This window comes from Pyrus communis, chromosome 1 (assembly GCF_963583255.1).
Source record: "Pyrus communis chromosome 1, drPyrComm1.1, whole genome shotgun sequence".
NCBI lineage: Eukaryota > Viridiplantae > Streptophyta > Magnoliopsida > Rosales > Rosaceae > Pyrus > Pyrus communis.
The window spans coordinates 1,938,554-1,957,793 of NC_084803.1; the positions used below are offsets into that span (position 1 = coordinate 1,938,554).

A 19,240-nucleotide genomic window follows, 5' to 3' on the forward strand; every position below is an offset into this window, starting at 1 on the left:
AGGGAAGTTTCTCCAAGGGGGCTTTTGGGCTTGATCTTGAATAATGGTTGTGTGGACTTCTTCAAGGGTCGTCGGGGCTTGATCTTGAATAATGGTTGTGTGGATTTCTTCAAGGGCTTTTGGGCTTAATCTTGAAGGTTGATGGATGAGCGGATCTTCAAGGGCTTTTGGGCTTAATCTTGAAGAACGATTGGATGTGTGGATTTGTTGAGGTTGTTGATCCAAAGGGCCGTTGGGGCTTGATCTTAGGATGAACAGTTGATGAACAATGAACACTTTCTTCAAGGGCCGTCGGGGCTTGATCTTGAGTTGGTGGGAGTTCTTCAAGGGCCGTTGGGGCTTGATCTTGAAGGAGGATTTGACGAAGAACGAAGAGTGCTTTCTTGATCCTTCGGAATTCTTGGGAATTTGGATGGTTGGAAGCTTTGGAGTTTCAAAGCTTCAACGATTTGGGGAATTCTCTTCTAATTTTGGAGTAGAGAAATGTATTTGTGAATTCCTTGATGCTTGATACCTTGATGGAGAAGCCTATTTATAGGCTTTGAGAATGAATCACCACCACAAAATATTTTTTTCCTTTCCAAGCACCATTGCCTAATTTTCCCACTTAATGCAATATTGAAATTGAAGTGGTGTAACTTATGGCCTAATTTCCCACTTAATACCATTTTAAACTTGAAGTGGTGTAACTTATGGCCTAATTTCCCACTTAATACCATTTTAAACTTGAAGTGGTCTAACTTATGGCCTAATTTCCCACTTCACACCATTTTAAACTTGAAATGTGTATGCTTTGTCATTGCCCAAATGAGAAAAACTTACTTTGATCCGTAATGGATTGAAGTGTGCTTGCCTTGTCATTGCCCAACATGAGAAGAAAAACTTGTTTTGATCCTCAATGGATTGAAATGTACTTGCCTTGTCATTGCCAAAAATGAGAAGAAAAACTTGTTTAATCCTTCAAGGGTATTTCTTCCTATTTTGTTGAGTCACACACCATGTGTACAATTTGTACAACACGTGGCGTATGCCATGTATGCCTTGACACGTCAAAACTTTAATGCATTGGTGAACATTTGTTTTACTGAAATTTCGATGTCTACAGTGATTAGTTCCAGTTGGAGTATAAGAAACATGGCTAAACCATATTAGAGCATTATGAGTTCTTAAATATGGAAAATCAATTACGTACATGCATGTCGTAACATGGGAAAAGAGAAGAGAAGAAAAAACCTTTGTTTCTGTACTCTGATCATGTGATGGTGATAAAGTTTCATCACATATCCTTATTTTTTGGAAATGTTCTTTTTGACTGTGAATCTAAAATGTGGGTTTGAGAAATATAAAGAGAGAAAATTCAAACTTGAGAGCGAGAAAATATTCTTAATTAACTGAGATTGCAGTTAAACGATTTAATCAGAATTAGTGAGAAGCTTCATAACTAGTGCCTTAGAAGGACAAGTGTCGATTGGCGGCTGAGCACTTCAAAGAAATTGATTATTTTATACAATATAAAAATACACACATTAATACATTGTAGACAAATAATTAACGCCAACAATCTTGTTCATTGGTGGGTAGAAATAAGTAGGCTAGGTACATTGAAAGAGAAGAAAAAAAACAGTGTTGTTTCGTATACGTGCATCCCACTACCACAAAGAGTTAGAACAATAACAAAATAAAAAAGCATAACGTACAAGGAAAATGCTATTCACATATTAATTTTTATTTCTCATATATTTTATTAATTTTTTGTTATTGATTTTCTTCAATTCATTTATCCGATGATTGAGAAATTGAGAGAGGTTTATGAGAAACAAAACAGATGTGTGGATGGTACTATCCTATGTAAAATCAGCTTGAAAATTACAAAGCATGCAATGTGTTATAAGTAAAATCACAAAATTTACTTAGCTTTCACTTGTGCTAGGGAAAATTGTAAAATATTTGAATCAATCGCAAACACATTTATTATTTGATTGTGAACCAATATTCGTTATTCAAATTTGAAAATACGTTGAAGTTGGCTAAACGACATAATTTCACTTACACAACACCACATTGACGAGAATGTAGGCAATGTCGTCACTACCTCATACACTATACACCATGTTTTATAGCATTATGCTTGTAAGGAAGTTGCAAATACGTGGCCTCCCAACATATTGCTCAGTAAACGGTCCTAGGGTTTGCATATATACTATACAGCGCATGCTTGAATTCCAAGTCCCCCAATAATTCAAAACCAGTGCCCAAAACCACAGAATTTCAGAAAGCGACAGAAATACCGAAACCGTATACGTGGCATATGGGAAGAAGACCCTTTCTCCTCGGTACTTGGTCTCACACGTGTTACAGTATGAATGGCCGTGCCATACGTATAATGAAAGATCTGCATCATGTTATCACGGATTAATCCAGGTTTGCAGTTTGAACCTTTTTTGGTCGGGTCAAATCACTTTCTCTTCTGGGTAAGAACCGGTTCAATGAATTCGTAAGCGACTACGGCCTCAAACGGAAAGCAACGGTCTTTGCCGAACCCTAACAAATTAGTAAACTACCAGCTTCCATTACAATTTCTTTCCGAAAGGTTTCTTGGCCGTTTGCCATCATCAGAAAACTAGGGTTTCTTCGGACCTTCACGTACAAACAAGGAACTAGGGTTCTTTCATTAACTGATCATCTTGTCGTCATGTTCCACTTGATTTCATAGTGGTAAAATAAAATGCTACTTTTCTCCACCATTTATTGTCTTGCCAAGAAATTTCAACGACGGAGCAAGGACGACATCGTCGCATATCGAATGACTCACACTTGTTGAACCATATGGAAGGCTATGGCTTCTTGTTTTTTTTGTGGTTTACCCTATTCTTTATGGTGATCAGCAGCTCCTCTGATTTATTATCCTATAGTTTTGGGACAAAAGAAAGAAAAGTATTCGATTCGACCTCTACATTTCAAACCAATTTCCTTGTTATTTTTAAGATTTTATAAGGTGAGCTTTAACGCCCTAACAATTGGGGCAATTGGATGAGACGTTAAGTTGTCACTAATGGAGAGGATTAAAGATCAAAAGCTAAAAAATAGCCGGAATATGTTAAAAACCCGTCTCCAACAACCAAGCCAAATCCTAATCAGCACCGGGTTAAATCCTTGTCAGCGGACCAAAGACCATCATGCTAGCCAAACATAGCAAGCCCGGTAGCCCCGGGGTAATTTTATTGGGCTCCACTTTTATTTTCCCGTCTCTCTCTTCTTTCTTTTCAATTGTCTTCCTTCTCTCTCTCTCTCTCTCTCTCTTTCGTACTCTCTACTCTTCCCAGTTCTTTGTCTTGGACATTCCTTCAGTAAAATACAGAAGCAAGAGATTCATTTGAATTCAATTGAGTTTTGGGAATTTTGGAAACTTGGTTGATTTATGTGGCGTGGAAATATTTGGGCATTTGGTATGGCAGGCTGAAGAAAGAAGAAAGACTGGTTCTTCAGTCGGCTTTTAAAAGAAAATGATGTTTTTCCCCTCTGGTTGGGGTTTTATATATTTTCATTTTATCTAAAGTTTCACCAATACAACTAAAGAGTAAATTTAAAGTTGATAATTAATAAGGAATTACGTTTATTTTATTTTATTTTATTTTTTTAACATATGTTAGATATACACTTAAGGAGTGGACTAAATATCACAATAGACGAGCCATGATAATGTGGTTCAAATTCACTTTGAGCGAGAATCGAACCTAAGACCTTAGGTTGAAAATGATATATAAATATGGTCTGATACTGTTGATTAAAAAATAACTTCTTGTAGGGCTATAAATATGGACAGAGCTATATTTAGCCCTTTAGGTTAAGATGACTTTTAAAGGTTCCTAATGAGATTCGTTTATTATTACTAGCATTTACCTACACATTTGTGTGTATGAACATATTTTTTTAGAAAATGAGAATCAGAGAGGGAGAGAGAACGTGGGGGAGTTGGAGGTTTTTTATTTTATTTTATTTTAATATTGGAGGTAGTTTAATATCACCGGTATGTGAGGCTTCAATAAAAAAGGGTAAAATTTGGACATGTGAAATTACATTGTTACCCATCATTTTTTTTTGTGTGATAAAAGACTAAATTGTCTTTTCACCCTCTTTTAGTTGACAAAGAGGGTTTCATTAATTAGTAGAGATTATTATTATTATATATATATGATCAACAGTTAATGGATCCAAACTAAGCAATGACGTTTGAGTGCAACCAAGCTAGGAAATATTGCTTGGATGTGATAATTAGAAGCGATATATTAATACGATACTTGTTCTTCAGACTTTACGGCACCATGAAATGATAAATTTTTGTTGATTGCTTGTAGTACTACCCAATGATGATGTGTCGATTCTTTGTCAATATGCATCGTTCATGATAATCAGAATTGTCAATGGCTCAATATTGTTGCGACAAATCGATCACTTTCATGAATGTGCCCTAACATCGCATTTTTAAGTTTAATGGTGGACCAAGATGGAGCCTATTCCACAAGCTTGAGCTTTGCCCTTTCCCTACATTCACATTTGCATAAGATTATTGGACTGTGCATGTGTGCCCATGGTTTGGTTATAGTATTGTGGTTCGTTAATGGAGATGATTTCTTTTAATTGGATGTCAATGATTGATATTTGTTTATCTTTTTTACTAAAATAGTTAAAAAAAGAGATCAGTTGGTGACTTTGCCATTCGGTACATCTTTGAAGATTCGGAAAAACTCATATAAACATTGCAACTTCTTTTTGACCATTATAGTGTGATTCATTGTCGTCAAGAATCGAACTCAAAACAATGCATATAAAATACGAAACTGAAATTAATTACTAAAATGGTTGTTTAATTCTTTGTTAGATATCACCATCCATGTTCATGCAAAATAGAGAAAATGGACATCATCGTTCCAACTTCCAACTGCCTGCAAGTTAGTGCATGCCTTTTTTTAAATTTTAACTTTAAAGTAAAGGAAGTCCACTATATATCTACGTACGCTGACATTCTAGCAGCATATGCATGCTTGCCACCAACAGTAAAATAGTATTGCACTTTTCATGGTCGGTAGTAAAAGTATAACATATTTGCAGTTAGAAGACGGTCACTGGCATTTTCCTCCAAGAAATTATGATCATATATGAAGCAACTATTGCTTTTATCACATGTCTCAGTTAAAATGTCGTTACATATTTAAATATAACACGATATTAATATTTTTAAAAAAAAATTAAGGAAGACAAATGCAATGACCAACATCCGAGTGCCACGAAACCTTGGCTACATTTGATTGCCTACAAAAACATTACACTAGGGTCCTCAAAAGATTTTGTGATTGAATCAGAATTTTAAATATAAAAGTCATGAAGGGACCACGAAGTCCCAAGTCCATTATGACAACTTTTTTTTTTCACGCAGAAAACGTATTATGTTTATAATTTTCAAGGTTTTTTTTTATAGGTTTAGGGCCTCAATTTGAAGTTTTTTGTTTAATTTTTTTAAGCGGGTTTGATTTGAGATTGGTAGAGTTCAAGCAATTTGTTGCTCATGAGCTTTGAGGATGAAGAAAGTTATAAAGGCATGGAGTTTAGGTTTAATAAAGAGGATGATGAAAATGACAACATAGTAGATCCAAACGACGGTGATATATTGCTCACCACACGACAATAATTTTTGTAAAATTAGAAGAGTGTTTTACATTGAGACTTTTGGGTCTCTTTTATGTTAAAATTTTGACTCTGCCACTAATTATATTCAATCAGGATCAAAAGAAGTCTATACAAATTTCAAAAAGTGATAGATTTTAGAATAGTTGGAGAGATCTCATAGTTTAATTTAAGCCTTAACATATTTAGTCTTTCCCTCTAAGATTTTAAGAGAATTCAATCAAAATTCAAGTCTATTACAATTACAACTCCTCATTAACGCTAAGTTTAGTATAATACCTAACTCATTATCTCAATCCTCCAACTAGCAAGGACTTTAGCTCACTTGCAATCTACCCTAGTTTATTTCCATTTTCAAGGGCGGTGCCCTTTCTAATCTATACATGTTTTCTTCCTTTGGCAAGCGAAGGATGGTAATTAAAGGACGGTGTGTGCTTAATTATGACAAAATTATGTATCATAAACAACCATTTTACATTGGATTTAGACCATGAGAAATGTTAAGAAGACTTTCTTAAAGTAGGACTCTTCATGGACTATATGTCACCTCACAGTTTAATGTTAATTCCTGTGCCAATATATAAAATATTATGCAAAAATATGAGGTGATAGAGAGTCCTTGAAGAGTCCTATTTTTGAGAGAGTCTCCTTATCATTTCTCTTTAGACCATTCAGTAAAAGTGCACTATAATATATGGGTGTTTATTAGCTCACCACCCTAAACGGTGGTAATGCTTACCACCCTAAGTGGTGGTAATGCTCATCACCCTAAATCGGCTAAGTTTCAATTTTGAGATTTATGTTTATCCACTACACAGATCTCGAAAGTTTAACTCATACAACGATAATAAATAGGAAGATGAGCATTACCATCATTTGAGGGTGGTGAGCATAAAAATTCCCATAATATATAAGTGAAAAAAACCCTAAAACGCCAAGAAAAACAACCTAATAAAGCACCCAAATATAGCAAATATACAGATACCACCCAAGTCCAACCCCAACCGTATAATCATCACAGCCAATCCCAATTACCAAACACACACACTTACTCGCTATTCTGAGCGTCCGACCCGGATTCTCCGGGACGCGCAAAAACCTTCGTCACGCAACACCTACGTATCCACCCCACACGTGTCAAAATCACAACGGTGCTGAAATCCCTATTTATGTTTATATAGTCCGCTGCTCTCATCTCCCGCCTTTTGTTGTTCATTTCGTAAATTGCTCACATTCTTTAAGCAGTTGGCCACCTCTCTCCATTTTCTCCTCCCACCATTAATTAACAACCACATCTTTCTAAAATCAGATCTTAAAATCTTCATAATCTTTTTGTTTGGCTTGATTTAAATTCCATTTTAATATTAATCAGTTTCGCGGATGCGGGTGATTAAAATTGAGAAAACAATTGAGTTTGAATAAAATTTCCCTTGAAGTGAATCACGGCGGGATGTTCGCGGAGACAGAGTCTGTACATCGGGGTAAATTTGGAAACTACACGCATTCCGCCCCCAACATCTCCGCCACAGCCGGCATGGTGACCGACCTCAACGTAGAATACCCAGCGCGGAACAGCAGCGCATCCGCCCTCGGCCCGGCATGCTCTGTCGACTCGAGCCGAATGAGTGGAGAGTGCTCTCCGATGACAATGTCTCCCTGGAACAACACCTCCAGTTCCCCCTTCTCCAAGTCACCCTGGCAACCGTTCGAGGAATCCAACGTCCCCCAGAACGGCCTAATTGGGTCTCTCCTCCGCGAGGAAGGCCATATCTACTCCCTCGCGGCCAAAGGAGACCTGCTGTACACCGGTTCGGACAGCAAGAACATCCGAGTTTGGAAGAATCTTAAAGAATTCAGCGGATTCAAATCGAACAGCGGACTTGTGAAAGCTATCGTCATCTCAGGCGACAAGCTCTTCACGGGTCACCAAGACGGAAAGATCCGGGTCTGGCGGGTATCATCAAAAGACCCAAGCGTGCACAAACGCGCAGGGACTCTGCCCACGATGATGGATATCTTCAAATACTCCGTTAAACCCAGCAATTACGTTCAGGTGCGGCGGCAGAAGACGCTCTGGATCAAGCACTCCGACGCCATTTCGTGCCTGAGCCTCAGCGAGGACAAGAAGCTTCTCTACTCAGCATCATGGGACAGGACACTAAAAGTGTGGCGAATTGAAACCTCAAAATGCATCGAATCAATCCATGCCCACGACGACGCGGTGAATTCCGTTGTCGCGAGCGTGGAGGGGATGGTGTACACGGGAGCGGCGGACGGGACGGTTAAAGTTTGGAAGAGGGAGCAGAGCGGGAAGATCATCAAGCACACTCTGGCGCAAACACTGCTGAAGCAGGAGAGCGCGGTGACGGCGCTCGCAGCCAGCGCGTCGGGGTCGATTATCTACTGCGGGTCGTCAGACGGGTTGGTAAATTTCTGGGAACGGGAGAAGCACCTGTCTCACGGCGGCGTGCTGAAGGGGCATAAGCTGGCGGTGCTCTGTTTGGCGGCGGCGGGGAACTTGGTGTTCAGCGGGTCGGCGGACAAGACGATTTGCGTGTGGCGGAGGGAGGGCACGATCCACACTTGCCTGTCGGTTCTGGCGGGGCACACGGGGCCGGTGAAGTGCCTGTCGGTGGAGCAGGACAAGGATGTAAATGCGAGTAAAGCGAACGAGCAGCGGTGGATTGTGTACAGCGGGAGTCTGGATAAGTCGGTGAAGGTGTGGGGGGTGTCGGAGCAGGCGCCGGAGCTGGGAGCGATGGGTCACCCGCGCACTGGGTCCGATGCGGTTTCGATTCCGTCGGATGGGAGTTATTCGTCGTCGGCTGGTCGGGGCAGCAGCCACAACAGGAGGTTCTGATTATTTACGATCCCGATTGGTTTTCGGTCTTATTGGGCAATTGAACTGCGCCACGTGTCCGATGAAGATGGTTTTCTTCGCTAGCGTGGAGAGAATGACACCTGGAGGAGTGAACATTTGGAGTTTTTTTTTTAATTTTTTTTTTAATCTTCATGTTTGGAATTTGGATCGTTGATTATTGGCGTTGACTGAGAAGAGTAAGAGATGAAAGGATTGGAGTGTGCGATGAAGGGAATATATGTGAGAAATAAATTAATTTCACTCCATTTCTTTGTTAATCTCTCAAGAAAGACGTGATTTGCATGTTATGGATGATTTCACATGAGTGATTTGAATATAAGATTTAAATCTAAAAAGTTAAGCTTTAAACGATTAAAGATGATTTTACGATGTACTTTCTTGTTCACTCACTTTGATTATTAGATAAATAAATAGACGATTCACCGCAAACGATCTTAAAATTTTTTCAAAATCATTGGTCCCTCGTCTTTCGGATTAATATTTTGTGAAGCTAGACTTTCAGTGACAAAAATAAATGTGGCCGGTTCTTTTGAGTATGTTTGACGGGAAGCAAAATCGTAGAACTAAAAGACTTGGCAAACAATCAAGTAAATATATATCTTTACTGTAATTAAAGTTGTGCAAACAAATTTGTTACTCTGATATACACGTAAAAGAACTTTACAAACTTTATATTGTAACTCAAAACAACGATGGAAGTAAAAAATCTGTCAATCTGTCATGAAAACTGCAAAGTGCAATACAAATCGTCGAATTCTCGTCATAACCCCTGCAAGGGACTTGTAAACTCGTTCGGTTCGGTTGATTAAGTCTTAAAGAGCTTCAAAACTGCACTCGAGGCCCTAATTTTGATTTTCCTCCCGCAATATCGCTTGTATAGAAAAAAAACCATAACCCAAAAGACAATCCATTTTCGATGTGATAATGCACGAGAATGGCTTCCCCTAGCTTCAGGTTGCGGCGAGCTTAGGCCATGCGAATGGCCACTTCTACTGCTGGCTGTGTTCACGTCTAGGCCCAGAGGAACAACTGGATCTCCTCCTTCTAGCACTCTCAGCACCTGTACAAAGCCACACAATTTGAACTCATACAACTTTATCCCCCGAAACGGATATTAATTTGGAACAGAGTTGGTAACTAAGCCAGGATATTAACGAACCTTTGACACTGGGGGTCTAGAGTCAGGATCTCGGCGCAGACAGAGAAGCAGCACGAGCCATTGCCTGTAGTTGATTGGGAAAGTCAGGATTTTCATAGGAGGCCAAGTCTGGATCCAGTAACTGATAATGATTTGGTAAGATGTGGTGTGGCTCTAATGTAGCCAGGGGGTGGAGCCATTCTTCTAAATAACAATGTCCCTTGGCATGTTGTAGTTCAGTGATTCTTCGACCGGTCATAAGCTCTAACAGAACTATTCCATATGCGTACACATCAACTTTATGTGTAATTTGCCCGCCATCCACATACTCCGGTGCCAGATACCTGCAGATCACATTGAGCTTGATCAGATGGAATCACTTCCTTTTCTTTTTTTCTTTCATTATGCAGATATAATTGCATTGCTTTTGTACAAAAGAAATCTAGGGCCTATAGCAAGTAGGACGGGGAGAAACGAGAAAGTACCGTGAAGTTCCAATCACACGGTCCTCACTGCTCATCTCCCATTCAGAGTACAATCTAGCAAGCCCGAAATCCGCAACCTAACCAAATAACAAACGTGTAAACTGTAAAGCATCTGAGCACGTTCCAATTAGTACAGATGTACTAAAATGTAAACATATTCTAAGAACGATAACAGAAGATTAAAAGTTTGATTGCACACAGGAAATGCGAACAAATTTGTGACCGTTGGATATCATGGATGAAATACTAAATTAAGAAATAGGACCTCTCACGGGAAAGGGAACGTTGTTGTTGAAGTATATGCTTTAAAATTCCAGGATCAGTTTTAAGTACCAGAGGTTCAAAATCGTGGGTTAAAAGGATATTGTTGGGCCGAAGGTCTCTGTGTACTATACATCCCACTCTACAATCTTCGTGCAGATATCTTAAACCACGGGCTGCTCCTGTTGCTATCTTTAGCCTTGATTCGCAATCCAGAAGGGTTCTTTTCCCTGTCATTCAAACAAAATAAGACCATGAGAAAACTGAGTCCATAAAGCTGAAGACAGTATATTTATACAAAGAGAATGTCAAGTCTGCGAGATTGAAAAGAGCTGTGGATATGTTCGAAATCAAAAGCATGAAGTAACAAAAGTGCACACCATGTAAACGGAAATCCAACGAGTTGTAGCGGATGTACTCGTAAATCAATACCCTTGCATTGCCTTCAATGCAATACCCGATCAGCAACACAACGTTCCCCTGTTGTGCGCAACTCAATACTCGCACTTCTCTGCAGAAGTCAGCATCCACCAAACTTCAACTGCTTCACAGCAACAACTTGACCGTCTCTTAACACTCCCCTGTGCACCACACCAAAACCTCCTTCTTCCAAGAGGTTAATATCTGAGAATGCGTCTGTAGCATCCTCCAACTCTTTGTAAGAGAACTGCTTCGGAGGATTGCCAAAGACCGGTGTTTTGTGTTGGCATAGAGAGCATAATGGGGGAAGCGTTGAGGAGGTTCTGCCCAGAGAAACAGCATCCCTGATGCTAGAGTTAATGAGGTAGCCTTTCTTAGGGGTTTCCTTCAGTTCATATTTTTCTTTCCTTATATCTTGATCAAATCGTGCATATTCGCAGTCATTTTTACTATTTTGGGGAGTTGGGGGTTTTCCATGATCAACAACGTAATTTTGGGAGATCCAAAAGACAGTCTTGAGTAGTAACTACAGATGACATTCGAGGTTTAGAAAGATTTACAAGCCTCTCTTCAATTGTCTCGACTTCTTGGTACGGATCCTACAAATCATTTAATCTGCAGTCTCATCTTTGTGATCCTTCGTAAAGAGGATTCGGTTCATATACAAGAAACAGAGAATTCAGTGTGTCATAACTTTGACGAACCTTCTCCTGTGCCTCGTACAAATTCAACGTTAGCAACACAAATTGAGTAGCAGAACTAAGGTTTATTTACAATTTACAAACCGAATTACCGGTTTTAATGGCGGAGAAGACAGCAAGCAATGTCACGCAGTCGCCGGGGTGGCCGACGTGAGTTAGCGCCCAGGCCAATGCCGTTTTCGAAATCACCTTCTCCGCTTTCACCGCCAATATTACTTTATCGGCGCCTCCGCCCATATTCGCGGTGCCGTCTTCTCTGACGATTGATTGCTTCCTCCCGAGTCAGTGCCCCTTCCTGCTGAGTTATCTGGATTTATTTTTCAAAGTTGTAGAAAGTGCGAAGTGCAGTAGGTTGGAGTTGGACCCTGTGTGTGACTTTCTTCTGTTCGTTAGAAAAACTTGGGAGTTCGAGGCGGATCGTATAACACGCTAACGCTAACCCTGGTTAACAGACCCTGATTGAGCAATGCAAATTATCAAGCATCAACAGTTGATATAATATAAAGGGTGAATCTCAATTTATTATCCTAAAGTTTTTTGGTTTAAAATATTTCATACATAAAGTTTTTTTTCGTCTCAGTCTTTAAAGTTATAATTTTGGAAGTATTTCACACTTCCATTAAGTTGCCTATTAAAACGGCCGATAATTGGTGAGATTGGACGCCACGTGAATACTAATTAATTTTAATTTTGAATTAATTTTTTAATTAATATTAAAAACGTCCTGATTAAGAGACACTACTGAGGTGAAAGAGATGTTACTTTTAGATACATTCAAGAGGTATTTGAAATGGTATGAAACACTCATTTTCGAATTAATTTTTTAATTAATATTAAAAACGTCCTGATTAAGAGACACTACTGAGGTGAAAGAGATGTTACTTTTAGATACATTCAAGAGGTATTTGAAATGGTATGAAACACTCATTTTCAACGTAGAATCATCTTCTTCTTTTCTTTATCTCCCATACAAAAGTTTCCAAGAGAGTAAACACACAGAAGTAATTTGCCAGAATTCTATAGTTCGGTGTAGGTTGTAAAATTAGATAGTTGTATCTTGATCGGGCATACGTCATAGAACCACAAGCACAAGAGTGGGATGAAAATTTTGTCCGAAGGACTTAGCACTGCTAACCTCTATCTGTCAATCAAGTTAGTGTTATTTATATTATTTTCTGCAATTAATTGGTTACTGTTTCATTTTTGTATTGCAAGTATATTTTGTAAATAAAGTATCAATTTGTTTTTTTATATGTTATTACTTAATTTCGGTATTGTCCTCCAGCAGGCAGAAGGTTATAAACTATTATAATAATTTACAAGAAAGAATTTCAAACCCGAAATGTATGATGGCAACCCAACATGTCCTATATATCCACTAAAATATTATACCACATACAAAGAAGTCCAACACTAATACAATATAGCTTCTTATCTTCTTGTATATGAAATATATTCCTTTATTGAGACAAACACATATATTTGTTCGAAATATATATTGTTTTATCATAGGGTCAACAATATTAATTAATTAATTTCATAAAGTTTGGCAGGAAGGCGAGGGGTGAGGAGGACCTCCAGCGGGGTGGCTTTCATGTTGGTTACTCCAGAACTCTCAGTCATATCAACAGGTTCATCTGATGGAGTTGCAATTTCAAAACCATGAAGGAGCTGAGCCAGTGTAAGTTGCACAACTTGAAGACCTAGAGACACTCCAGGGCACATTCTCCTACCACTTCCAAATGGTATGAACTCAAAATTTTGTCCCCTAACATCAAAATCCTTGTGAGTTGTGAGGAACCTTTCTGGTTGGAATCGGAAAGGATCGAGCCACACGTTTGGATTCCGATGAATCTTCCAAATATTGACAAGAAGACGAGTGCCTGTTTTGACATGGTAGTTAGTACCGCTACCTACGTTGCAGTCTTCGATGCATTCATGTGGTATTGAGAGTGGCGAAGGAGGGTATAAACGCAGCGTTTCTTTGATGATTGCTTGGAGATAGACTAAGTTCTTAACGTCTGATTCCTTAACTTGCCTGTCCCTCCCAACCTGATTGTCTAATTCTTCTTGAGCCTTCTTCAAGGCTTCACGGTTGTTCAATAGTAAAGAAAGAACCCATGTTAATACGGCTGTTGTGGGATCCGTCCCTCCTAGAATAGCAGCCTGAAATTAGCACAAAAGTTAATCCTAACATATAATATGAGTTCTGGACCCACATATTGCTTTACACAAGATATCGCTTTTTCAGTACATGCGATATAAGAGCCTAATTCACGGCTTGGTTGCAGAGCGAATGATCTACAAGTTTGAATACGCAACACAGATCTTAGTTGTAAAGTGAATGTACATAACCATCTAAGCCCGGCTACACTTGACATCTTGAAATTGTTGGAGCTACAAATCCCGTTGAGTAGGATATCAGTTCATATATAGTTGCAGCTTGCAACTAAACCACGAAGACATAATAGGGCATGAGCTACAACTAATTAATAGAAAACTTTTCTATGGGCTGAGGTTTAATCTTGGCCATTAATGCCCCAATCAAATGGTTAAAAATTCATGTCTAAAGTTGTGTCTAAAATGTAGTGCTATGGATCCTTACCCATATATATATATATATATATATATAAGAAGTTGACATAGAGAGACACATACCAGACAAGTAGCTTTGATGGTTGTATCAGCAATAGTTGTACTCGGAAGCCCTTCTGCACTGACATCACCAAGGACGGAAAGCATCGTGTCCATGAAGTCACGCTCATCCTTCACATTCCCAGAATTTAACTCAGACCTAGAATTCCTCTTTTGCTTGTGCTCTTCCAACCATCCCTGAAGCGCAACGTCAAGATCTTTAGCCGTCGCCTTCATGGCCTTCCCAATCCCTCCAAAATCAAGCCACTTCAGAAACGGAATTTTATCCGACACCACAAATTCACTACTCAATCTCAAAAAATCCCTCAACGCCTTTCGGCACCTCTCGTTTTCTTCCTTCTCCTCCACTGTCGCCGCCCCAAGAAACCGCTTCCCCACAACCACCCTGTACATGATGTTCAAAGTCACGTCTGCAAACCACCTATTCATCTCCACCAAAACCCAATCCGATTCCCCTCCGTTTCGCTCCCACTCATCATATAATTCTTTCGTACAAGCATTCACCTCCGATTCGCGGACGTGTCTGAGCAGCTCCAAGCGGTGGTTCGAGAGTAGCTCCACCGTGGCTATCTTCCGCACGTGGCGCCAGTAAGGGCCGTAGGGACTGAACCCAAACATGGAATAATTGTACCCCAAAAGCTTCCCCGCCAAGTGCTTCGGGCGAGTGGCGAACACCTTGTCATTTGTTGTGAAGAACTGTTTAGCCATCTCCCAACTGCTCACAATGAGAGCTTTGTGCTGGCCCAGATTGATAGTGAAGATCGGTCCATATTTGTCCGCCATGTTGCCCAAGATTACGTGGGGCGGTTGCGGCCCTCTTCCTATGACCGCGATGTGCCCTATTACCGGCCATGATCCTGGCGCCTCCGGTGGCCCACTTTTTAGGGTTAGGTTTTTCTTCTGAATTTTTTTTGATATCAAAAGCAGAGATGTCAAAAGAACAATTAAAGAAACGAGATATGGGAGAGGGAACTCCATCGCCATTGGAGGAAGAGTTGAGAGAGTTGGTGAGGGAGGAAATCACAGAAATTGAGATAGAAATCCTTATATGATGAGGAAATTAACACGAAAGCTGAGTGCTGATCTCATAAAATTAATCAAAACCCTGCATGTGTGCGAAGTGTCCTCTTAGTTGGATGCATGCGCGCCAATTGTCCACCTTCATGCTTTTCACGTTTAACTCTGTATCCCTTCTTATTTATTGTCGAATTCTGGATGTTCCTGGACTCGTAACCGTCCCAAGGAAAGCTAATCATGAGTTGTGATCATCTGTGGACCGCTACGGCAGCAGCCACAAAGCCCACAACATGAAGAAGATCCCAAGTACTGGCCAGGCCATCAAATCTGGTAATTATCTATCTTTGATTTATAGTATTTTTGCAGTTTTGCTTCCTGGGCATTGCTAATAGGAATTTTTATATGCACTGTTTATTAACCTCCAGATTTTTTTGTTGTCCTGCAATTGTGATAGTGAATCAATGGATGAAGGAAATTACAAATGGTTAAATTTTGATTGAATTGTAATTTTTCTTTTATATATGCTATAATTGTCCTTTTGCTCCGGTGAAATTATTTGGTAAATGCATATTGGCTTAATTAATGGGACACAGATTATGGGTACAGTTTTGAGCTGGTTGGGATCTTCTGCTGTAGTTAACTACTTTTGTAAGTGGCCCTTTACTGGAGTGGAGCGGTGAAAAGGTGTTGAGTCTCTGCATGACGAGAGATTTTTCAAAGTGACCGTCACACGGAATGATATACCATGTGTCGTTATATAAATGGTGGGATATGTGTGTTAAAAAGTTAATAACTTAAAAAATAGAATTTCCCACCACTTATATAAAAATACGTGGTGTACCACCCGTGTTTTCGTCACAACTAAAAATTTCTTCTGCATGACGGCCTGTGTTCAAACACCGTCAATATCTAATCTAACAAAATCTATTTTTTGATAAAAAAAAATCTACATCACTCTTTGTTATTATACCGAATTATATACGTCCGATAAAAAAAATAGCAAATTATATATGAAATTCATTTAATATTAAGAGATATAATAGTCATTTGGTCCTCCTTAATACTTGTCAATATCATTTCGACAAGGTTACCATTACTGGTTTATTCATAAAAGAGAAATTTCTCGAGCTGGCCCAATCTTTATATATTTATGTATAAAGATTTGGAGACAGACGCGGTTTGATGAAGACTTCAAGTAGGGTAGATTTCACGTTGGAAACTCCAAAGGTTTCGCTCGTATCAAATGTTGCATTTGCTGCAGCTGAAATCTCAAACGCATGCAGAAAACTCGCCAGGGTCAAAAGCGACAGTTGCTGGCCAAAGTTTACGCCAGGGCACACTCTTCTACCACTACCCACAGGCATAAGCTCAAAATGCTGACCCTTAACGTCAACATCCTTATGGCTAGTGAGAAACCTCTCCGGCTTGAACATAGTTGGGTCGGCCCAAACCCGCGGGTCAGTGTGGATCTTCCACAGGTTCACTAGCAGCCACGTGCCCTTTGGAACATAGTAGCCTCCTACAGTGCACTCATCAGTGAATTCCCTAAAGCCTGGGAATGTTGAAGTTAAACGCAACACTTCTTTCATAGTGGCTTGCAGGTATACGAGATTGTTGATATCTGAATCATTCACTAGTCTTCCTTTGCCAACATGCTCGTCTAGTTCTTTCCGGACTTTCTTTAGAGCTTGGGGGTTGGTCAGTAAAAATGAGACTGTGAATCCCATGAGCAAAGAGGTTGTGTCACTGCCTCCAGCAATCAAATTCTGCCAAATCATAGTTAATTTTCTTGAAACTAATAAATAACTCATTGAGCACATAAATGTCTCAAATGTGTCCTTAAGAGTATATGGTATATCTATGCAAAATTGAGAAGAAAAGTATACTGTGAATAATGAAATTTGAGGAGAATATGGCATAGGGAGAGTACATTTGTTACACCATATTGTATTACTTTAATATGGAGGTGAGACCTACTTGTATTAATGGGTTATATTTCTATTAAAAAGATGGAATGTTGTGATTTTTCTTTTTTTCTTGTTCTTTTGTTTACTAATCAATAAAATAAAATGGCGATGTGAATATAAATAAAACATGCACATAGTACATACCACAACGGTTGCTCTCATGATGGTATCGACATCAAAGGGTGCTTGTTGCAAGACACCTTGTCCGTCGAGGACTGAAAGCATCACATCCATGAAATCTTGATGATCTCGATCGTCTTGAGTTCTATTCTGCTTGTGCTCCTCCAACCAATCCATAGCCATATCATCAAGCTCTTTTGCATTTTTTTTCATAGCCTTCTCATGCCCGCCAAAATCCAAAAACCTAAGCCATGGAAAAGCATCCCCCAACACAAACATCCCCATATAGCGGAAGAGATTCCTCAAGGCCTTGTAACATCGACGTTCGCCTTTCTCATCACTCAGATTACCAATATTCGTGAGGTTAAAGTATCTCTTTCCGGCAACCATACGAAACATCACGTTTAGAGATAAGTCGCTGAGCCACTGCTTCAATTCCACCAAAAGTTGTCCGGAATAGCCATTGTCCTTTGAATAATCTTTTCTTTTGGTCCATACCTTGTACAGCTCTTTTGCGGCCAGCTCTATTTCAGATTCTCGGACATGTTTAAGTAACTCCAGCCTGCGGTTTGAGAGTACCTCTTGGACTATTATTTTGCGCATCTCACGCCAGTAGTCACCGTAAGGGCTAAACCCTGGCATGGCATTATTGTAGCTCAAGATTTCAGCGCCTATAGTTTGGGCACGTGAAGAAATAGCCCAGTCATTGGTGGTGTAGCACTCCTTGGCAACCTCCGAACTACTTACCACCAGAGCGGTGCGGCTGCCAATATTGACGGTGAAGATTGGTCCGTACTTTTCAGCCAAGGCTCCCAAGGTTATATGGGGAGGAAGCTGGGGAGCTCTGAATAGGTGAAGGTGACCTGTTAGAGGCCACCCGCCCGCCGCTTTAGGTGGTTTAGGACCCTTGGCATTGGCAGCAGCAGCAGCTCTAAACCTCCTAACTGTGATCAATAGCAGAGATGTCAAAAGGATAATTAGGAAAGAAACGGGATATGGAATAGGGAACTCCATCAGTAACATTGGAGGATGAATTATGTTCTCGTCGCAACTAAAAATTTCTTTTAACTTGAGAGAGTTGGTGGGGAGGAATGAATTCACAGAAATTGAGACAGGATTCTTATAAAGATGATGAAAGAGAACATTTACTTTCTGGTGTTGTCAAAAACGGCAGCATGCATGTTTGCGAAGTGTCCTCTGTGCGCATAATTTAGCGCAACACTAATGCATGTACGCCAATTGTACAGGTTGATTGTTGCATGTTGTGGGACCATGAACACGTGTTTAATTGCGTATCCTTTACTTTTACAGGAAAGTAACTGTATATCCTTAATATTTCTTGATTTTATGATGTGCAGATTTTTTAAGTCCCTATACATTGTATTTGAAATCTACTTATATCAAAAGTTGCTGGCAGTTAAAGTTAATTTTGTGTATCTAAATAACATTGTTAAAACATTATGTACGAAATCAAGGGATGAAGGAAACAAATTGTTCAAATTAACTTGATTAATGAGCTAGGTTATCTTTTTCGTTTTATGTATGTTCTTATTCAGGAAAAGTATTTCTTATCTATAAGATAATAGCAAAGCTAAGGAACAAATGTTAATATACTTTGACCAAAAAAAGAAGCACAAATGTTAATACAATTATCCACATTCTAAAACTAAACTAAATTAAACTAGTGTTTGGTGCTCTTAATAAAAAATAGAAATTGTACTCATTTAATTTAAACAGCAGATGTAGGTTGCAAAGTTTCACAAAAGAAGAGCCTTATTATTACTTTAAATAAATGAAAAGGAAGAGGATACTAATTCCTCGGTAACAAGTAGCTAGATGTATGTAGGATGCACAGAAATATATTTTGTATTTTACAATATAACAGTTTTATATATTATTGCAACAAACATGAC

At 39.3% G+C, this 19,240-nt stretch overlaps 3 protein-coding genes and 1 pseudogene across 3 annotated transcripts; 1 reads left to right on the forward strand and 3 right to left on the reverse strand.

Annotated features, from left to right (window-relative positions):
• Positions 1-7,126: 7,126 nt before the first annotated feature.
• On the forward strand, positions 7,127-8,702 carry LOC137707575 (protein JINGUBANG-like). The gene has a single exon (XM_068446511.1). The coding sequence runs from the start codon at positions 7,133-7,135 to the stop codon at positions 8,540-8,542; it is 1,410 nt and encodes a 469-aa protein (XP_068302612.1). The 5' UTR covers positions 7,127-7,132; the 3' UTR covers positions 8,543-8,702.
• Positions 8,703-9,368: 666 nt separating this feature from the next.
• LOC137747642 (probable serine/threonine-protein kinase PBL21) lies at positions 9,369-11,805 on the reverse strand (annotated as a pseudogene).
• A 1,290-nt stretch (positions 11,806-13,095) lies between these two features.
• Positions 13,096-15,207, reverse strand: LOC137747674 (cytochrome P450 CYP82D47-like). The gene is made up of 2 exons (XM_068487833.1): positions 14,227-15,207; positions 13,096-13,734 (listed from the first exon to the last, which is right to left on the reverse strand). Exons 1-2 carry the CDS (start codon positions 15,205-15,207, stop codon positions 13,096-13,098), a joined length of 1,620 nt encoding a protein of 539 aa, XP_068343934.1.
• A 1,181-nt stretch (positions 15,208-16,388) lies between these two features.
• LOC137747788 (cytochrome P450 CYP82D47-like) lies at positions 16,389-18,341 on the reverse strand. The gene is made up of 2 exons (XM_068487936.1): positions 17,352-18,341; positions 16,389-17,006 (listed from the first exon to the last, which is right to left on the reverse strand). Exons 1-2 carry the CDS (start codon positions 18,339-18,341, stop codon positions 16,389-16,391), a joined length of 1,608 nt encoding a protein of 535 aa, XP_068344037.1.
• Positions 18,342-19,240: the final 899 nt, after the last annotated feature.

Coding starts and splice junctions, on each gene's coding strand:
- LOC137747788 (XM_068487936.1), bottom strand. CDS start 18,341: ATGGAGTTCCCTATTCCATATCCCGTTTCTTTCCTAATTATCCTTTTG. Junction 17,007..17,351: donor TCATGAGAGCAACCGTTGTG/GTATGTACTATG, acceptor ATGATTTGGCAG/AATTTGATTGCTGGAGGCAG.
- LOC137747674 (XM_068487833.1), bottom strand. CDS start 15,207: ATGGCGATGGAGTTCCCTCTCCCATATCTCGTTTCTTTAATTGTTCTT. Junction 13,735..14,226: donor CCATCAAAGCTACTTGTCTG/GTATGTGTCTCT, acceptor TGCTAATTTCAG/GCTGCTATTCTAGGAGGGAC.
- LOC137707575 (XM_068446511.1), top strand. CDS start 7,133: ATGTTCGCGGAGACAGAGTCTGTACATCGGGGTAAATTTGGAAACTAC.